Here is a 17,427-nt window from a genome sequence, read left to right on the forward strand (position 1 = left end):
TCCATGAATCTCTCCTTCTCCAGCCTTCATTGAGCCAAAAGAGGGAGAGCCACGAAGGGCGAGCCCAGGCGTTCAGATTTAGTGCAAAGAGCACTGGTCTGGATCAAGGACTTGTATTCTAGGCCCAGGACTGCTAGGAGCTGGCTATCCAATCTTGAGTAGATGCCATCCCCTCTTTGAGCCTCATCTTGGTCTTCCCAATTACAAAAGCATCACACTACGTCGGTGTTGCTCAGTGTGTGGCATGCATAGTGCTGGTGAGGTTGCATTAGGTGGTTCATGGACAAGTATTTTTGGCATGTTAGTAGAAATGTATTGCGTTGGGGGGGAACCCCAAAACATTAAATCCATAGTTCCCCGGATATTATTACATGTGACAAAGCTAAATATTTTAAGTTTAAAAAGAGAGTCAATTTAAAGAAAAATATTAAGTAAACAACAGTAGAAATAGTAATCAGATATGGCAAAAGTGACGAAGTGGTATTAAAATGGTGGAAGTTTATGGAGTGCAGGGGGAACCCGTTCCTCTGCGCTAACTTCCTCGCTGGGGCCCTTCTCTCATGTTTGCTTAGCAGTGACAGTTTGTCCGTCACTGTCAGTTGCTGATGACAATACATCCTCTCTCCTTGTTACCGCTGTGTCTGATGTTCCTTGATTCCATCACACATCACAGTATAAAGTACAAAATTGGCCTTTTAAAAAGACTTGTGGCTTCACCGATTTTCCTATGTTGCCTCCAACATTTACAAAAAAGCATTGACCCACAATGTCAATATCCTACTTTCAAAACTAGTTCACTTTTATAAATGTAGTTTTTATACTTATAAAAATCATGTAGACTCATTATGCAAAATTTGGAAAATACAGGAAAATAGAAGAGAAAGAAGGCATCCATATTCTTACAATCCAATAATTGAAAGTTGTCCTGTAAAATCCTAGCATATAGGGATCGATTTCTGTTTATTATTTTGGGAAAATGGAATATTTCTGATTTAATATTTGTGATCCCAAATCATAAAATCAAAAAATTTCTATTTCAAATTCAGGGTTGGAGGTTCACTGGCACCTTTATAAATAGCAGTTGAGTAACTGCCACAGAAGTGAGCCAAAGCTGGGAGAGGCTACTAAAGGTCAAGGATGATAGTCACTGTTACTCTGCAAAATGCACTGTGTATGTTAACCTCCATGCTAATGATGGTTCAATAGTTTATGTATATGTATGCTGATTTGTATATTTGTCTTTCCTGTAGGATTCTTAGAGTCTCTGGATGACTTTTACATTCTTAGCAGTGGTTTGATATTGCTGCAGACCACAAACAGCGTGTATAATAAAACCCTACTAAAGTTTGTGACACCCCAGTCTCTCCTGGCCTGGCAAAGGGTCCGCGTGGCCAATATGATGGCCAGTGGTGGCAGGCAGTGGGCAGAGATCTTTTCAAAATACAATTCTGGTAAGTGGCCCTGCAGAATAACTTTTAGGTACGTATATATGTTCAGATTTCGAGTTAACCAGTAAAGCTATACCCATGCCCTGCTTCATGTCTCCCGAATTTCAGGCACCTATAACAATCAGTACATGGTCCTGGACCTGAAGAGGGTAAAGCCAAAATATAGCCTTGACACAGAGACTCTGTACATTGTGGAGCAAATTCCTTCTTATATAGAATTTTCTGACCAAACCGATGTTCTACGGAAAGGTACTTTCTTCATGCTACAAGCTGGAAGTGTGATGAGTATGTGTGTGAGTATGTGTGTGTATTTGGTGGGGAGTGTGTGGCGTGTGAATGTTTGATGGGGGAGTATGTGCTGGGAAGAACAGGGTAGGAGTGCTAGCTACACTGGGAGGAAATTACCGGGTTCAGTACAACGTATAAAACCTGCACCTCATGCTCTTATGTGACAGTGCGGAGATTGGGACAAAGCCAGGCACTCGCAATCTTATGACTTCTCACAGCTCTAATATTATCTTCTCTCTTGTGTTACCAAGTTAAGTTCAATGCAGTAAATATTTATGGGAGTGCTACGCTGGCTGGGTGACTGGAAAGGTGTGAATGCCGGCACAAAAGTCCCCTACCTTTAGGGACTCACCGTCAAGTAGGGAAGCAAGGCACACTAAGCAGCCGTTAGAATCTAGAAAGTGAAGAGCAGTGGTAAACTCTGGTGAAACCAAAAAACGAGCAGTCGTTAGTGCGAGGGGTCAGAGAAGGCAGTTCTGGGGGCGAGAATGTAGCCCAGACATTGAAACCTAGGTTTGGGAGTCATGCTGCCTCAATTTGAATCTCTGCTCCTCAGAAATCTCAGGCAAGTTATCCGCTAAGTCTCGCTTTCTTCATCTGTAAAACACAACAGTTATGGTACAGGTCTATAGACAATTAGTTGTAATTTTGAAACAATCTCAAAACCTCAAAACTCTAAAACCAAAAGTTATTGGTTTGTTTTTGTCCTAGTTCCCTTGAGAGCAAAATATGACCTGATCAGAACTCGTTTGGTAGCAAACGAGAGAGACTATTTATACATTAGTCTACAAAAATACCAATATTTTTGATTATGAGGTGCTCCTCATGGAAACCGCAATGCCATATCTAATATATGCACTCCATTGCTGTTCTAAAATCCGAAAAACCCGGAATTCTGAGACACGTCTGGCCCCAAGAGTTTTTGGATGTGGGAGTGTGTACCTTTACAGTTTCAAAGGGTTGTAACTGATAATTAATTGAGATCATTTTTTAAAATTCTTGAGCACATTGCTGACACATAGAAAATCCTATTATCCTGCATCAAACATAGTGCTGGGCACACTCAGTAACTGAATGTGTGTTGAATAAATAAAAGTGAAGATGATATTTGAGTGGAGGTTTAAAGGCCTGAATAGGAGCTCACTAATTTGATAAGGGGACAGGGTCAAACAAATAGAGGCATGAAAACCATGGTGGAACTGAGAAACTATTAGCTCAAGATGGCTAAAGGAAAGGCTGTGAAGAGGATGGCAGGTAGTGAGGGGGAAATATCAACCTTTTATATCCTGCTAAGCAGCTTAGCATTTATCCTTTAGGACACAGGAGTTTCTTAAAAGGGAAAATAGACTGGAGGTCAGAGAGAAGACAAGAGACTAATTAGGAAACAAAATAGATCAGCTGATAGATGAGTAGGACTAGAACCAAGATCAAGTCTGGACCCTGGGGATCAGGGTCTGGTTCTCTGTTTTCCAAGTCCCCAAATTGATTTTGTAATGACACCTGGAGTGAGTCATCTGAGGGAGTGGCTCACGCCAAATAAATGCACATAATATGCATAAAACAGAATTAATTAAGGTGAAAACTTCCATTGCCAAGCAGATCAGATACTACCAAGTAGTGGATCTGCCTCCTTTTCTTGTAGGAAAATTCACCTGAGAAGTCAGATCATTAGGTGGTTACTTGGTTAGCATACCAATTCAAAATGGAGACCCTAGCGGTTGGCGCCTGGAGGCTGGTCCACCCAGGTCCTAAGAGCCTGACAGTAACAGCGTGCCTCCAGAGGGAGGCGCTTGTACAGTGGGCGGGCTACCCAAGGCTTTTCTTCTTTGAACTGAAGCTGATTATAGAATGGTAGAGTCAGGTTCTTCACAATGCTATCCCTAGATCCCATGAAGAAAACTACCCTGAGACAAAAAAAAAAAAAAAAAAAAAAAGCAGCTAATGCTAATGCTGATCCATCCTTATGTTTTTCTTTTTTCTGTTTTTTGCCAGAAGAGGAAAGAACAGATTTAAATTTACGGAGAGTCTACTATATACCAGATACACATCCAGGGTTTTATTTGTGTCCTCTTGCTCGATCTTCATAATATACTTCCAGATAAGCAGTATTGTTACCATTTTGCTCCAAATGATATCAAATAATTGATATCATTCAGGCATAAAAAAAAAAAAGAATAAAAAGTCCCGTAAACCTCCCAGCATTTTGGAAGCAGCGGTGGTATATCTATAAAAGTCCCGGGTGCTTTTAGTCAGAAGGCATTTGCCCTCTCTGAACCTGTTTGTTCCTTTATAGGGAGGGATGGTAATACTTATACATTATCAAGCAGTTGTGAAATCATACAAAATACTCTATTTTAAATGCTTTTATAAATCATGAATCTTTGTGAAAATGTGAAGTATAAAGCAGCCATTTTTTATTTAATTCAAGCTGCTTACATAAAGAGGAATATGATAGTTAATATTCATCTAATGCTTACAAGCATTAGACACTATTGTAAGCATTCCGTCTGCTTGAACTCATTTAATGCTCATATTAATTCTTATATGGTAAATGCTATCACTGTTCGCATTTTATAAATGAAGAAACTGAGGCACAGAGAGGTTAAGTAATTTGTCTAAGGTCACATACCTAATAATGGCAGAACTAGGCTTCAGATCCAGGCATTAAACCCCCAAGTCTATATAACCCAAATATATTGTAGCAATAAGTAGGATTTTAGCCTGTAATTTCAGTGTTGTCTTTATCTTAGTTCTTGATGATGGCTCTGGGTCGCAGAATCAGCAAAGTTGAACGTCTTGTCATTTGTTTTGTCTCAATAATCTTGAGTAAGGGAACCTATAAAACAGTAAGAAGGGAGAAAGGCAGACAAGAGATAAGAGAAGAATATGGGGGTGGAAAATCAATCACTGAGTGACGGCGATGTCCCTGTGTTGACTGACTGTCCTATAGGCAATAACCCAGGCCACTGTAATCTGGGATGGTCCCAAAATGTTGATTTTACTAGAGCTGTCCAGTGCTTACTGACTAATGAGCTTTGTGGCCTTGGCACATTATGAAGCTTTGACAAACTGAGCCTTTGTGAATGCTTAGAGCCAAAGGAGTCGAAACCTGCTGGAACCTTAAAGATGATCTCCAATGCCCTTATATTATGGACTCTCCTTTATCCTCCCACTGCTAAACAAAAGGGGGGAAATATGAGGTTAACTACCTAAGACCTACTTATTTAGCCATGAGCCTAAAATTCAGGTTTTCTGATTTCCAGCACTGAGTTCTTCCCCTCTCCCATGATTGGCACCTTGCCACATCGTGAAACCATCTTTTGGCGTTTTACTAACCATGTCCCCTTTTTAAGTGAGCTCCCCAGGCTGCTTTGTGTTATGCTACATTTTGCTCTATAAACAATAAAGTTATTTTCTGGTTAATAGATTGCTTTAAGAATTTGGGGTGAAAACCAAAGCATTCTGATCCTCTTTTTCTCCTAATGGAATAATCTAGAGATATACCAATTCTGTAAATTATAAGAATCAGTTTGACTGCCAGGGTTCACATTCAAAGTTTTAATTTCTGTATATCATTTTGTAGTTACACACCTGTGCCAGTTCTGCAAAAAACAACTATTATTAATAACATTTTTTTGTTCCCTCTCTTTCCTTTTCTGTCTCCCTCCCTGTCAACCCCACCCTTCCTTTCCTTCCATTCCAAATCAGGATACTGGCCCTCTTACAACATTCCTTTCCATGAAAAAATCTACAACTGGAGTGGCTATCCAATGTTAGTTCAGAGGCTGGGTTTGGACTACTCATATGATCTGGCTCCACGAGCCAAAATCTTCCGGCGTGACCAAGGGAAAGTGACTGATATGGCATCCATGAAATATATCATGCGATACAACAGTACGTAGCACATTTCCCAAGAATCATTCTTCAAAACTCCTTTTCTTCCCCATGGATAAAGAATCCATGTAAGTTTATGATCTCTGTACCAGAAGGAATTATAAGAAGTTATTGGATTAAATATTCGGGATTAATACTATACATATATTATACTCGACAAATAGAATTTGTCCTCCTTTATAAAATGACAGGGAAGAAGATTCTACAGCTTTTATCATTGGAAAAATTATATGTAAAATACAGAAGAAATCACCCATATAGAGTACTTTTTCTTTACTACCCCCACCCCCAAACACATTTCCTACCAAGGACAAAAGCAGCCAATAAAACAAAAATTATTCCTAAATTTTTTATTTTTGGTGAATAGTATCAAAGTCGAATTTGCATTAATTTTGTTGAAAAAAATCAATGCACATTTATCCCGTTCTCTCTCTTCCATCTACTCTTCATTGTGCAAGGTTCTTGAGAGCAGGCTGGGCCTGGAGCTGGGGACTTACAGTCGCCCCTTCCTAGTACAAGCCAAAGGAAACTTCTCTATCTGGGAGCAGGCTGGGCTGAGGCCGCCTCTGGGGTATATACTCTCTGATTACCTTGGCTTTAACGGGTCCAAAAAGCTTACCGTGGATAAGTGTTATCTCAGAATAGTTAGTACTCACTCTTGTCCCCATCTCTGTTTCCTAGATTATAAGAACGATCCTTACAGTAGGGGTGATCCGTGCAATACCATCTGCTGCCGTGAGGACCTTAACTCACTTAACCCAAGTCCTGGAGGTTGCTATGATACAAAGGTAACATGCTAAGGCTTTTGAACTTCACATCCACCAGCACCTATGCCTATTCAAAGGCAAAGCTGCAAAGGTTTTTGTGGCATAAAGCACAATAGTGTTCCTAACCATTAGCTCAGTTCAGGATTCAGCTTTTTTCAGAGATTCTAGTGATAGGTACCATTGCCTAACTTCAAGTTCCTGCTCTGCCACTTAATAACAAATCACATAATCTTGCAATGCTTCTGTTTCCTCACCTGTGAAATGGAAATAACAGTACTTGCCTCATAGGGTTGTTGTGAAAAATAAACATAATATCTACAAAAGGTTTAGAATAGTACTCAGATGCACAATTATGATGATGATGATGAAGGTGATAATGTTGATGTCTTAAGTTCTACTAGACTGTCCCAAAGTCCAAAGAGCATATTATAGACAGCAGTGTGATTTCACAACAAGCAGAAATTAAATTTAGCTTATGGGACCAGATCCAAGACACTAAAGGGTTTTTACCATGTTAGAATTGATAAGTGCTATAATGTGTCTTATATGTTTGCAGTGGTGGTCTGAAGCCAACTCATACAAGCTTGTGCAAACCAGTTGTTTTTACCATGTTAGAATTGATAAGTGCTGTAATGTGTCTTATATGTTTGCAGTGGTGGTCTGAAGCCAACTCATACAAGCTTGTGCAAACCAGTTGTTTTTATCATGTTAGAATTGATAAGTGCTGTAATGTGTCTTATATGTTTGCAGTGGTGGTCTGAAGCCAACTCATACAAGCTTGTGCAAACCAGTTGTTAAAATCAGTTGACTTTGTGTCGATAGCTTGGAATCAGCCATGGTAGGAGTATTTACACCATGGAAATCAGCAAACCCTACAATTTAGGGCTTTCTTTCCTCAGAGAACTGGTTGTTAAACATTTACCTATATACTATTGGGTTTGGGGTGTCTAAGGGTATGAGTTGGCCGTTTTAGTTGGTGGAGAGAATCATACTACTAAATCCTTTTGCACTTTTGGTTTTGGATATGTGTCTTTTCATTTGCAACTCATCCTAAATTCTGGAAGAAATCTGTTTGAAGTAGACTATTTTTTCTTTGGCTCTGAAACTGTAAGAATGCCAACTTCTCTAAACAAATTTTTTTCTATCGGCCTAAAACCTAAATAGGAGATGCTTCAGTAGTCTGAGATCCAACTCATCCTACTTTTTAGCTATGTGATGATGGCAAAGCTTTAGCCTTAATTATTCTCAATATGTTGTATAACATAAAAAACAATAGTGGATGGAAAGTTGTAGCACACATGAATCCCCAATGAATATTTTCATATTTATTTCTTTTTAATGGTATTTGCGAACATTCAATAAAGTGTGCAAAAGTGTGATATCCATTCCAGAGTATACAAGATTTCTGCTGCCTTGCCTAGAATTCAGGCCAAGTTGCCATTTTTCAAATTTTACTTTCTTCTGAAACAGGAGCCTGCCAATTTTTCATTAAAAAAATTTCTGTTAAGGGTTTACTTGAAAAATATCGTTTTCTTTTTAGGCATTTTAAATACGGAGAAAGTCGAAGTATTGAGGCATTTTTTTTCTTTCTCCTCTAAGGTTAAGATTTGCTGCTACCCAGTGTTTAGGTGTTTTTGAGAACCATGGACCTCATTTTTTGATAGAGTTCCATCTTATAACTCTTGTTACTGTCCTGATTAGCAACAACTTCTGAGGAATTAATATTATCTAGCACTGCTCCAAGCATTTGCTGTCATTAATCCTCATGACAACATTTTTGTGAAGTAGGGTTATTAGCCTTCTTTATAAATGAGAAAACTGAGTCAGATAGAGGTTATTTTAAAATAAATTTTGGAGCTAGAATTCCGATAAGTAATCTGACTACAGATCTCACACTTTTGGCTATGTTAATACCCTTCTACTAGTCAGTTCACATTTGAATGCCAAATGCATACCGAAAAGCATAATGTGGAAGCTTGCAAGATTTTGTTTTAAAGGACTAATATTGTGACCTTGTAAAAAGAACAGGAAAATATGAAAAAAAGAGATTGTTTTTTCCAAATTGTTTTCTAAAATGTCCCCCTCCTCTCTTTCCAGGTGGCAGATATTTACCTAGCATCACAGTACACAGCACATGCCATTAGTGGTCCCACAGTACAAGGTGCCCTCCCTGTTTTTCACTGGAACCAGTTCAACAAAACTCTCCATGAGGGCATGCCAGAAGCCTACAACTTTGATTTTGTGACCATGCAACCAATTTTGAAACCTGACAAAAAATGAAGGGGGAAGATGAGGGAATAGAAGGCTGCAAATAAGATACCAAAGGCACTATTTTAGCTGTTTTTCCATTCAAGATTAGTCTTAATAAAATGTCTTAAATTTAGTCTGTTATTTTCATTTCCCACTGTTAATTTTGTAGGTAATAAAATTAGAACTGTAGAAGAAACATTATATATGATTAACAATACCAAACTAAGGCATACATACTTATTTACAAGAAGGTATGGCAGAAACTGCTCTCTCACTCACCAAAATCCATATTCTCCTTTTACGCCTGGCCATGCAGACAATATATCCTAGGTTTCCTCAGGTAGTTGTGCCATGTGATGGAATTCTTACCAATGGAATCTGGAATGAGTGTCACTTTCTGGCCTGGCTCCTAATAATCTGTGCTCCATGCTCTCTTTCCCTTTTCCCTGGCTGGACATACTTAATGACAAAAGCTCAGAGAAAGGTGGTGCTGTGTTTTCAAAGGAACGTCTAATAGAAATGCAGTTAATGATTTTCTGGGCATTAACAACTATCAGATGAGTCTTTTGGTGGTGCAGTCTAGGCACACGATATAGCAAACCATTTAGTGTCTCTAATCTGGAAGCAACTCTGCATAACAACTTTTCTTTTAAAGTTGAAAAATTATGTGTGGTTTGAGTGCTGTGGTAATGCCCAATAGGTTAAATAAACCATATTGCACAGTCTAATAGGTGATTTTTTTAAAAGGTGACTTTTAAAATAAACACATGGGCCAAGAAGAATCAGAATGAATCAGAGTACTCAGAATGTTAAAAACCCAGTAGTTTATTTCAAAGTATAAATTTCAGGCTTGCTGGACAAAATCCCACTACAGTTAACACTTATACAGACACCAGTCTACTGTACATTTAGAAAAAAAAAAAAAAAACTTTTAAAACCTAATAAAAATAGGGCAACTTGCTATAGCCCAGTTTGTATTAGACATTAGGAAGGTCTTACATTGTCTTATTATTTACACTTTCAACTACAATAAAGAAAAATCAGAATGCAAGTTTCCTACAAAGGATTTATTTTTATATTTAGTTTTAAAATGGCTGATGAAATACCAAAGCCCGGATCCCCAAAAGGTAAATTTGATTGCCCAGTTACCTTATTTACAAAAAACAAACAAAACAAGACACCATTTAAATATAAATGATGGATATTTAGCTGTCTATGAATTAAAAAAAAAACTTTAGCATGATAAAACTTTGTATTGTACTATTCCTCCCCAATGGCTGGCTCAAAGGGGATGTATTTTAGGAATTACACAAATCTCTCACACTAACAAAACACCTCATAAAAATTGTTCTTTGTCCCAAAATGTAAAAAAAAAAAAAAAAAAAGGTAGGGGAAAGGGCATCATTTGCCCAGTAAGGAAGGCAGACTCATACATAGGTTTTAGATAGTGATTTGCAATAATCTAATACAGGGACATGGTTTTTCCAGAAATTAGAATAAAACGGGCCAATGATCGGTCAATGATAAAATGAAAATAATGAACGAATCATAGGATACTAAACAACCCAAGAAAGTAAGTCTGCGAGAACATATGGAAGGTCTTTGCAGTGCTCCACTGTGCTAAAATCAGGGGTATAAAAGCAAGAGGGGAGGAAAACACAGGCAATGTTTTGTTAACCTTGTACAGTACTGGGAAATTCGTGAAACACGATAAATGCATATCATGCAGTACTAATACCTCGCTACAGAAATGATAATTTAGAAAATGTAAGCAAAAGAGCAAACGACAAAAACTAAGTTAACACTTAAGCGAAACAGTAAGAGACCTGTATGGTGCAGCCTGCCTCATGAGTTCTGCGGAGCTGTACCTAAAATTTTGAGCTCTTTGCTCTTTTTCAATTAAACCTTTCATTTATTATCCATCGGTTGGGGTGGGGAAGGTGGGGGGGCAATTGGTATCCCAATAAATACTTTTCAAGGAAGAAAGTTCTACTCTTCACTTCTCTCATTAATTCCTACTGTGTTAAACGGAGAACGTATTCTGCAGATTTTAAAAAGTGAGTTCCAGAGAAAGGGATAGTTGCCTCATCAAGTTAACTGTTAAAAGATGTTGTTTTTGTATGTAATTTACAAATTTATTGGCAATAACATAATTTTGAAAAAATGCTTACTCACACTTAAAACAGGGTGAAAATTACTCTGGCAAAGTGCAAAGTAGAGAGTAACATCCCCATTACCTTTAAATGCCATATACACATCCTATATTTCAGGTTGAAATAACAAAAGTTTCCAGGATTTTCAAGGCAATACTTAACAAGTATTGTCAGGGTAAAAATGTACCAAACTTGCACTCCCAAAATGGGATAATCAAGCTTATTTGTAATACTTTGTGAAAAGGTACCATGTGGAGGTGTGAACTGCTAAAAAGTCTGTAATCAGTAGTTATTCCTAGATGAGTCCTCCATTCTCTCCCCCAAAAAACAAACAAAAAGCGCTCATCTTTAAATCTTGCCCAAAATAAAAGTCTAGAATTCTAGCCTAGCACCTTTCAGTAAATCCAATATAGCTGTTGCCCACAGGTCTCATGGCAGGCTAATTGGAGGAGATCATCTTAAAATATGCTTTTTCCTCAAATAATTTGTATCTTTCACCATCTGGAATAAAAAGTTTTATTTTACTGTACTACATCTATTTTTAGGGTTACTATTTGACTATTTTTTGACAAACACAAAGTAGGCTAAAATAATGAAATATTTTCATTCTACTGGGCTTTTTTCACCTGATTATATAATGCTATGAAAACTTCAAAAAATAAAAAATAAAAGGATTAGTGAGTATAAATAAAAACATTCACCAAGGTAACCTTTTCTAGGCTAGGTAAGCAAATTATTATTATGTGACCATAAAATAAGCCAATAAAGAACAATTTTGAACATGGGCTTTCTGTTCTGTAGAGGAATGATCCTGAACACATAATCAACATTGCAACCATTGCAGGTAAAAACATACATACATGCAAATATAGAGAGGTGCTCAGGTACACCTAGAAGATATCCCTTTTTGAAATTTTCATTGGCATGATACCGGCAACTTCTTTACCATCATGATTAGTCCTAGAATGAGTAACATCTACATAGTTGCTTGGCAAATTTGATTCATGAAAACTTTCTCATTGTGGCCTCATTTTCTGAAAGTGAAAGGAAGGTTTTGGAGCATTTACAGTTTGGCAATCTGTAGGCTTTCTTCAGCATCAGTTAAACTTCACAACTAACATGACAGTTCACTGACTGGTCAAAGTCTCCAAGGACTTTACAACTAAAATGCTTCTGATAACAAACCAACCAGGGTTGCAAACAAAGCAGCATTAATAGAAGGGACAGCTCCCTCCTATAATTCTGGAAAAAAATTACGAATAAGTTGAAAAGGCAGTAAAAGGAATTCCAATATGGTTAAGGGAAGATGACTTGATAAATTATTTCACAAACTCCATGAATTCCTTTCAAAACATTCTCAGCCACACTTTCATCCCCAAACTTACCCCAGCAGTCCTTTCCTACCTATGCTCAAACACCTTCCTGATAACCAGTGGAGCTGGCATTCATACTGAAGATGCATGACGTAAGCAGAATTTGATTAACTTTGAAGAGGAACAAAGATGCACAGTAAGTTACATCTAATTGTTATATAAAACCACCCCAGAGGACGTACGTTAAATTCTATCCAAAGCTGACAGACAGTAAATCAGACAAAACTTGGCATCATCAAAACAAAGTTAAAGATTAAAACAGAAAGACTGATATGAGAATAAAGAGATGATAGAGTTTTCCCTTTTCTACTTTAGCTTACTGTTTTTTGTGAATTTTACTATTTACTTCCTTTGAAGGAATACTATGCTTTGGGTGATAAAGTGAACTAGAATTGCTTTCATAATTTCTAACACTGCGAACACAGACACTAAAATGCTTGAAGGAAATTTTTCTTAGTTCAGTCTTTTCTTGGTCCACTTTACACAGAGGTAATTTAAACAGTGACCAAAAATAAAAGCATTTGTTCTTAGAAGAAAATAGCAAGTCAATTTTTTGGAGTTAAATATAATAATGCCACTAACAATATATAAAAAGCCTTGGTTTAAAATTTACTTGAGGGGAGTGTGCTACATTTTGTGGAGATGAGGGAAAGATGAAGGGTGAAAGGCTGAAAGGGAAGAGTAAACAACAATGGACAAATGGTCGTGTTTATTTTTGCAGTTACTCTTTAAGGCACAAAATAAATGTAAAAGCCAGGTTAGGAAAGGGAGAGGCTGTTGCAGATTTTTTTCACCTGATTAACAATCCAGAAGAAACAAAAGAAAAAGATGAGCAGATCCTTTCTTGTATTCAAATTAACCTATTTTAGAACAATTTAGCCATTTTGCTTTTATTTCTTTCTTTGAGTTGTTTTGATTCTGTTTAAATCATTTAACTATGAACCTACAGATCCCTTAGAAGCAGAATCATGCCAGTTACGAACCTCAGTTCCTTTGATCTACTTACTTTATACTGGAAGAGAAGTAAATATGAGAATGAAAACGGAGATTCCACTGCAATAAACATATAAATAGGGGGGGAAAAACCCACACAAATACCCACACATATTCCCCAGGCTCAAAACTAAAGAAAGGTGCACATTTACATTTCAAAACCTTGACGCTTGAATTGTCCAGGAAAAGATTCTTGCTTTATGGGCTGAGTTTATTTTACTCTGATTATAAACAAATGTAGTGTATATACACATCTGTCCAAGAAATCTTGCACAATGTGGATTTTACAATGGGTATCATGCACAAGATTAAAATATGACCAAAAAGTGGAACTTTTCAAAGAGGAAGAGATAAAGGCTCCAAGGTTTAACTGCTCTGGGAAGAAGAGATCACATCCGTTGACTGAGGATCACAGAAGGGTCCAAAACGTCCATAAATATCCTTGGCTCGTACTGCAAAGTAGTATTTGCTGCCAGATACAAACTGGGTGAGAGTGCATGCCATGGGCAAAGGAAGTGCCTTAACCTCTCCAATCTTTTTCCATTGTGAGGGCACAGTGGCACTGGGTTCCTCATGGTAAGCATAGAGATGGTAGCTGTCAACAGTGGCACAACTTCGATCCACCTCCAGGACACTCCATGATAGTACAATGCCATTTTGACTTTGAACTCTTGCTAACTTCAAGTGTGGCTTCTGAGGCAGAGATGTGCTGGCAGCTTCTGGGGGCAGACGCTGTGGTTGTGGGGCTTCTGGTAAGGGTGCTGGATGCACAGGGCGTGGGGGCTCCTAACAAGAGAAGAGTCATGTTAATTCATAATGAGCACAGAACTAGAATATCTTAGAGATCATTTTATATCAAGAATACTGGGAAATAACAAACATTATACTACATTTAGCAAGTTTTATTTGGTGATTTGTAACCAATCATGCCCCAAACAATGGAGCTGAGGTAACTCCTGCTACACTTTCTAGACCTACAATGCTGAGTTTTCCTCAGGAAATAAAAGCTCTTGCTAATGGAACATCATCTTGACAGAAATTGAAATAATCATCCATTTCTAAAAAAAATAATTTAAGATTTAATTCTCTACATGTACTACAGATTCTCATTTTAGTATAATATAACATTTTAAAATATGTGTGGCAGTCTATCTTGGGAAACTTGAGTATTCAACTCTACTTTCATTTTTAAGTCCTTTTTCCATATAAACATATATTATGTTTTTGGTCAGTCTGCATGGAAAGGTGACATTTAAATTAGGCCATGAAAGATGAGAGTTTAAAATGTAGGAAAAGTTGTGTAACTTTCTGCTGAAAGGTAAAGCATGAGCAAAGGCATGGGAATTTCAAATGAAGGGATTTATAGGCAAAACCAAGTATTAACTTTTACTTAGACATGGAGTATGTGAAGAAGAAAAGATAAATTTAGAAAGGTAGGTTAAAGCCAGATGATGAAAAAGCATAAATACTTAGCTTAGGAAGTCAAAATGACTTATCTAACACTGGATATTATTATTATTATTATTATTATTATTATTATTATTATTTTATTATATCTGGGTTTTAAGATTACAGTAATAATTTTTTCAAAAAAGATTCTAGTTAGAGCCAGGAAATAGGGATATGAGTGATTTTTACTTATTGTTCATTGCCTGTAGATTGAAAGTCATGAAACAAATAAGGTTTCCTTAACTGAAGTTCATTTAACAAAAATTGTTTTACTATACATTTCATTAAATGAATAATTTGCACATACTAGTGAATTCTGTGATGGTCTGATGCTCTTTTTAATTTCCATGCCTTTTCAAAGTTTAGTACCAGAAACATGCACATAGGAAGAACTTAGAAAGGATATGCTGAATAATTTCCAGGAATGAATATCTGCTGAAATTCATATGCCTAGTAGAAAAAATTCATACACACATCTGGAAAAAGGTACAATCTATAGTTAAAAAGCTAAAATAAATATAAAGTTGGGGGGGGGCAAATTTAAATAGATAAAACACTGAAAGCTGAAGAATTAGAACTGATAATGAATACTAGCCATGTGGCTGTATTTCCTCTCTCAGAACGTCTTTTTTCCTAAAAAGACTTAATCACTTAAAATAATAACATTAAACAAATGTATAGCTAGCACTCTAAGAGAAAATGGCTGGAGCCATGAACTTGACTGGAGGGAGCACAGGAATTCAAGGAGTTTGACAATATCTTAAATGGCCTGTAATATGCCTTAAAGTTCTTGAAATTCTAGGATTCTGAATCTGCTCATATCCACAAACAAATTAAGTCAACAATGTTGTTTTGTTTTTGCCACTGCAATGGAGATTTTTACTGAAGTTTTACAGATAAAATAATATATCAGGTATTTGCTTCAAAATAATCTGGTGTATATATGGTTGTGGAATTTAAGTGACTGGCACCATAGATGAAATAAGACTAGCCAAATGCTGATAATTGTTGATGGGTATGTAGGAATTGTTATACTAATCTTTTATATACATTTGAAAATTGCCATTTAAAAATATATTTTTAGATTAATTAAAAGAATGTTCCTCCTGTGAGATACACAGTTTATTCCAAGACAATACACATGGATGGAATCCCATAAAAAAACAAACAAAAAACATCACAAACTCAACTCTTATGGGTTATCAAATCTGCAAAACTATGGCATAAATAATACACTTTTACTATATATATTTTTGAAAGAATATAGGATAAAATAAATTATTTGCAGCTGCAAACAACAGTAATAACATATTTGCCACATACCCTAACAGGGCCAGACTGAAGCGCTATGAAAACACTCTGGAGGTTCTGGGATCAGATAACCTGAATTTTAAAATGGCTCTGCCTCTGACGCTCGCTTGGGTAATGACACTGAGTAACCACTTAACATCTTTGTGACATAGTATCCTTTAACATCAAAAAAAAAAAGTCTTCATAAAGTTTTGAGTAAGATTAAACAAAATAAACGTAAGTGCTTAGTAGAGTACCTGATATATAGTAAGTGCTCCATTAATTTTTTCATTATAGTGGGATACTAAAAATAATAGCTATTAAGAACATAGGCCCAAGGGCATGGGTTTTTACTCGACCTCTCTGTATTAGCCACAGTATCTATAAAAAAGCAAGAGACTTACAGGATTCCTGTGTGAGGACTAAGTATATTAATAGTGGCTGGCACACAGTAAACACTCGATAAATGCTAGCCATTAATATGTTTAATAAAAAAAGGATCCTTTGGTTGGTAAAAACAGATACCAGCCTCAATTTCTCCCCTCTTCATAAAGCCAGTATTTTCATTTACATGGTATACTGTACTAAATATTGTTATAATCACATCGCAGGATAATGTGACATTATTTTGGAGGCTATATCTAATAATCTAGCAGTATTGTGAATCTCTCAATAAATGAATTCCCAATACTGATGGATTATTAAAAACTATAACGTGGTGGCCATGTAGCAGTTAGAACTGGTATATAAGGTTTTGAGGAAAAGAATAACATTAAAACATCAAAAAATACTTTTTGAAATATGCTTTTTAATATTAAAAAATATTCCTTTTAATTTAACCATGAGTTAAAATGGTCTCCTTATTTTACTTCACATGCCCCAGCTATAGACTCTGCACACTCTAAGCCACCACAAGCAAACTCGATGATCTTCGATGACCATCGTCCCTAGGAACATTTGTTCATAATGGTTAAGATCTACTATCTTAAAAAAACTTCTGCAGGAAAAACAGAAGACCTGTCATTTCCTTTTGATATAACTAGCATAAAGAAAAAAATGCTAACTATAATAATGTTTGACAGCTTTATCAATGAATATTTGTAAAGACAAGCACCAACACTTACAGTATGCACTTGTGGTGGTCGGTGATGCACTGTGAGCTGAGGTCCTGTTGACCCCAGGGTTAGCCCATTGTTTACAACATATGTAGTTGCTTGAGGCACTCGAACTGTGACACCTACAACAGAAAATTAAGGGAAAAATTAGAATTCTATTCTAAATTTGGTGGAACACTGATTAAACACTTGAAGTTAGTAAAGTGTTATTTTTAAAAAAAACAGAAGGAAAAATATTTCTAATCTAGAAGTCTACACTCAGCCAAAGTATCATTCAAGCATGAGGATGAAATAAATGGAATCCCTACCAAAATGACTATGAGCAAAAATCCTAGATCACTGGAACACTGGTGGTACCGTACATGTAGAATGTTCGCAAACAAGCCAGAATGGAGCAGTGTGATTCT

The 17,427-nt window shown here is 36.7% G+C and overlaps 2 protein-coding genes across 3 annotated transcripts in view; one reads left to right on the forward strand and one right to left on the reverse strand.

Annotated features, from left to right (window-relative positions):
* The window catches only part of PLBD1 (phospholipase B domain containing 1), a 51,222-nt gene extending 42,442 nt beyond the window's left edge, over nucleotides 1-8,780 (forward strand). The window contains exons 7-11 of the mRNA XM_011375983.2: nucleotides 1,251-1,451; nucleotides 1,557-1,697; nucleotides 5,445-5,630; nucleotides 6,312-6,418; nucleotides 8,495-8,780. Coding sequence (XP_011374285.1) covers nucleotides 1,251-1,451; nucleotides 1,557-1,697; nucleotides 5,445-5,630; nucleotides 6,312-6,418; nucleotides 8,495-8,677 — 818 coding nt within the window. The 3' untranslated portion in view covers nucleotides 8,678-8,780. The remainder of the gene's footprint in view (nucleotides 1-1,250; nucleotides 1,452-1,556; nucleotides 1,698-5,444; nucleotides 5,631-6,311; nucleotides 6,419-8,494) is intronic.
* A 674-nt stretch (nucleotides 8,781-9,454) lies between these two features.
* The window catches only part of ATF7IP (activating transcription factor 7 interacting protein), a 104,237-nt gene continuing 96,264 nt past the window's right edge, over nucleotides 9,455-17,427 (reverse strand). For both annotated transcript variants that reach the window (XM_011375984.2, XM_023520898.1), the window contains exons 14-15: nucleotides 17,030-17,142; nucleotides 9,455-13,952 (exon numbers count right to left, since the gene is read on the reverse strand). In XM_011375984.2, the coding sequence (XP_011374286.1) occupies nucleotides 13,533-13,952; nucleotides 17,030-17,142 (533 nt within the window). In that variant the 3' untranslated portion in view covers nucleotides 9,455-13,532. The remainder of the gene's footprint in view (nucleotides 13,953-17,029; nucleotides 17,143-17,427) is intronic.

Source organism: Pteropus vampyrus, unplaced genomic scaffold (genome assembly GCF_000151845.1).
Source record: "Pteropus vampyrus isolate Shadow unplaced genomic scaffold, Pvam_2.0 Scaffold283, whole genome shotgun sequence".
In the NCBI taxonomy this organism is placed as follows: Eukaryota; Metazoa; Chordata; class Mammalia; order Chiroptera; family Pteropodidae; genus Pteropus; species Pteropus vampyrus.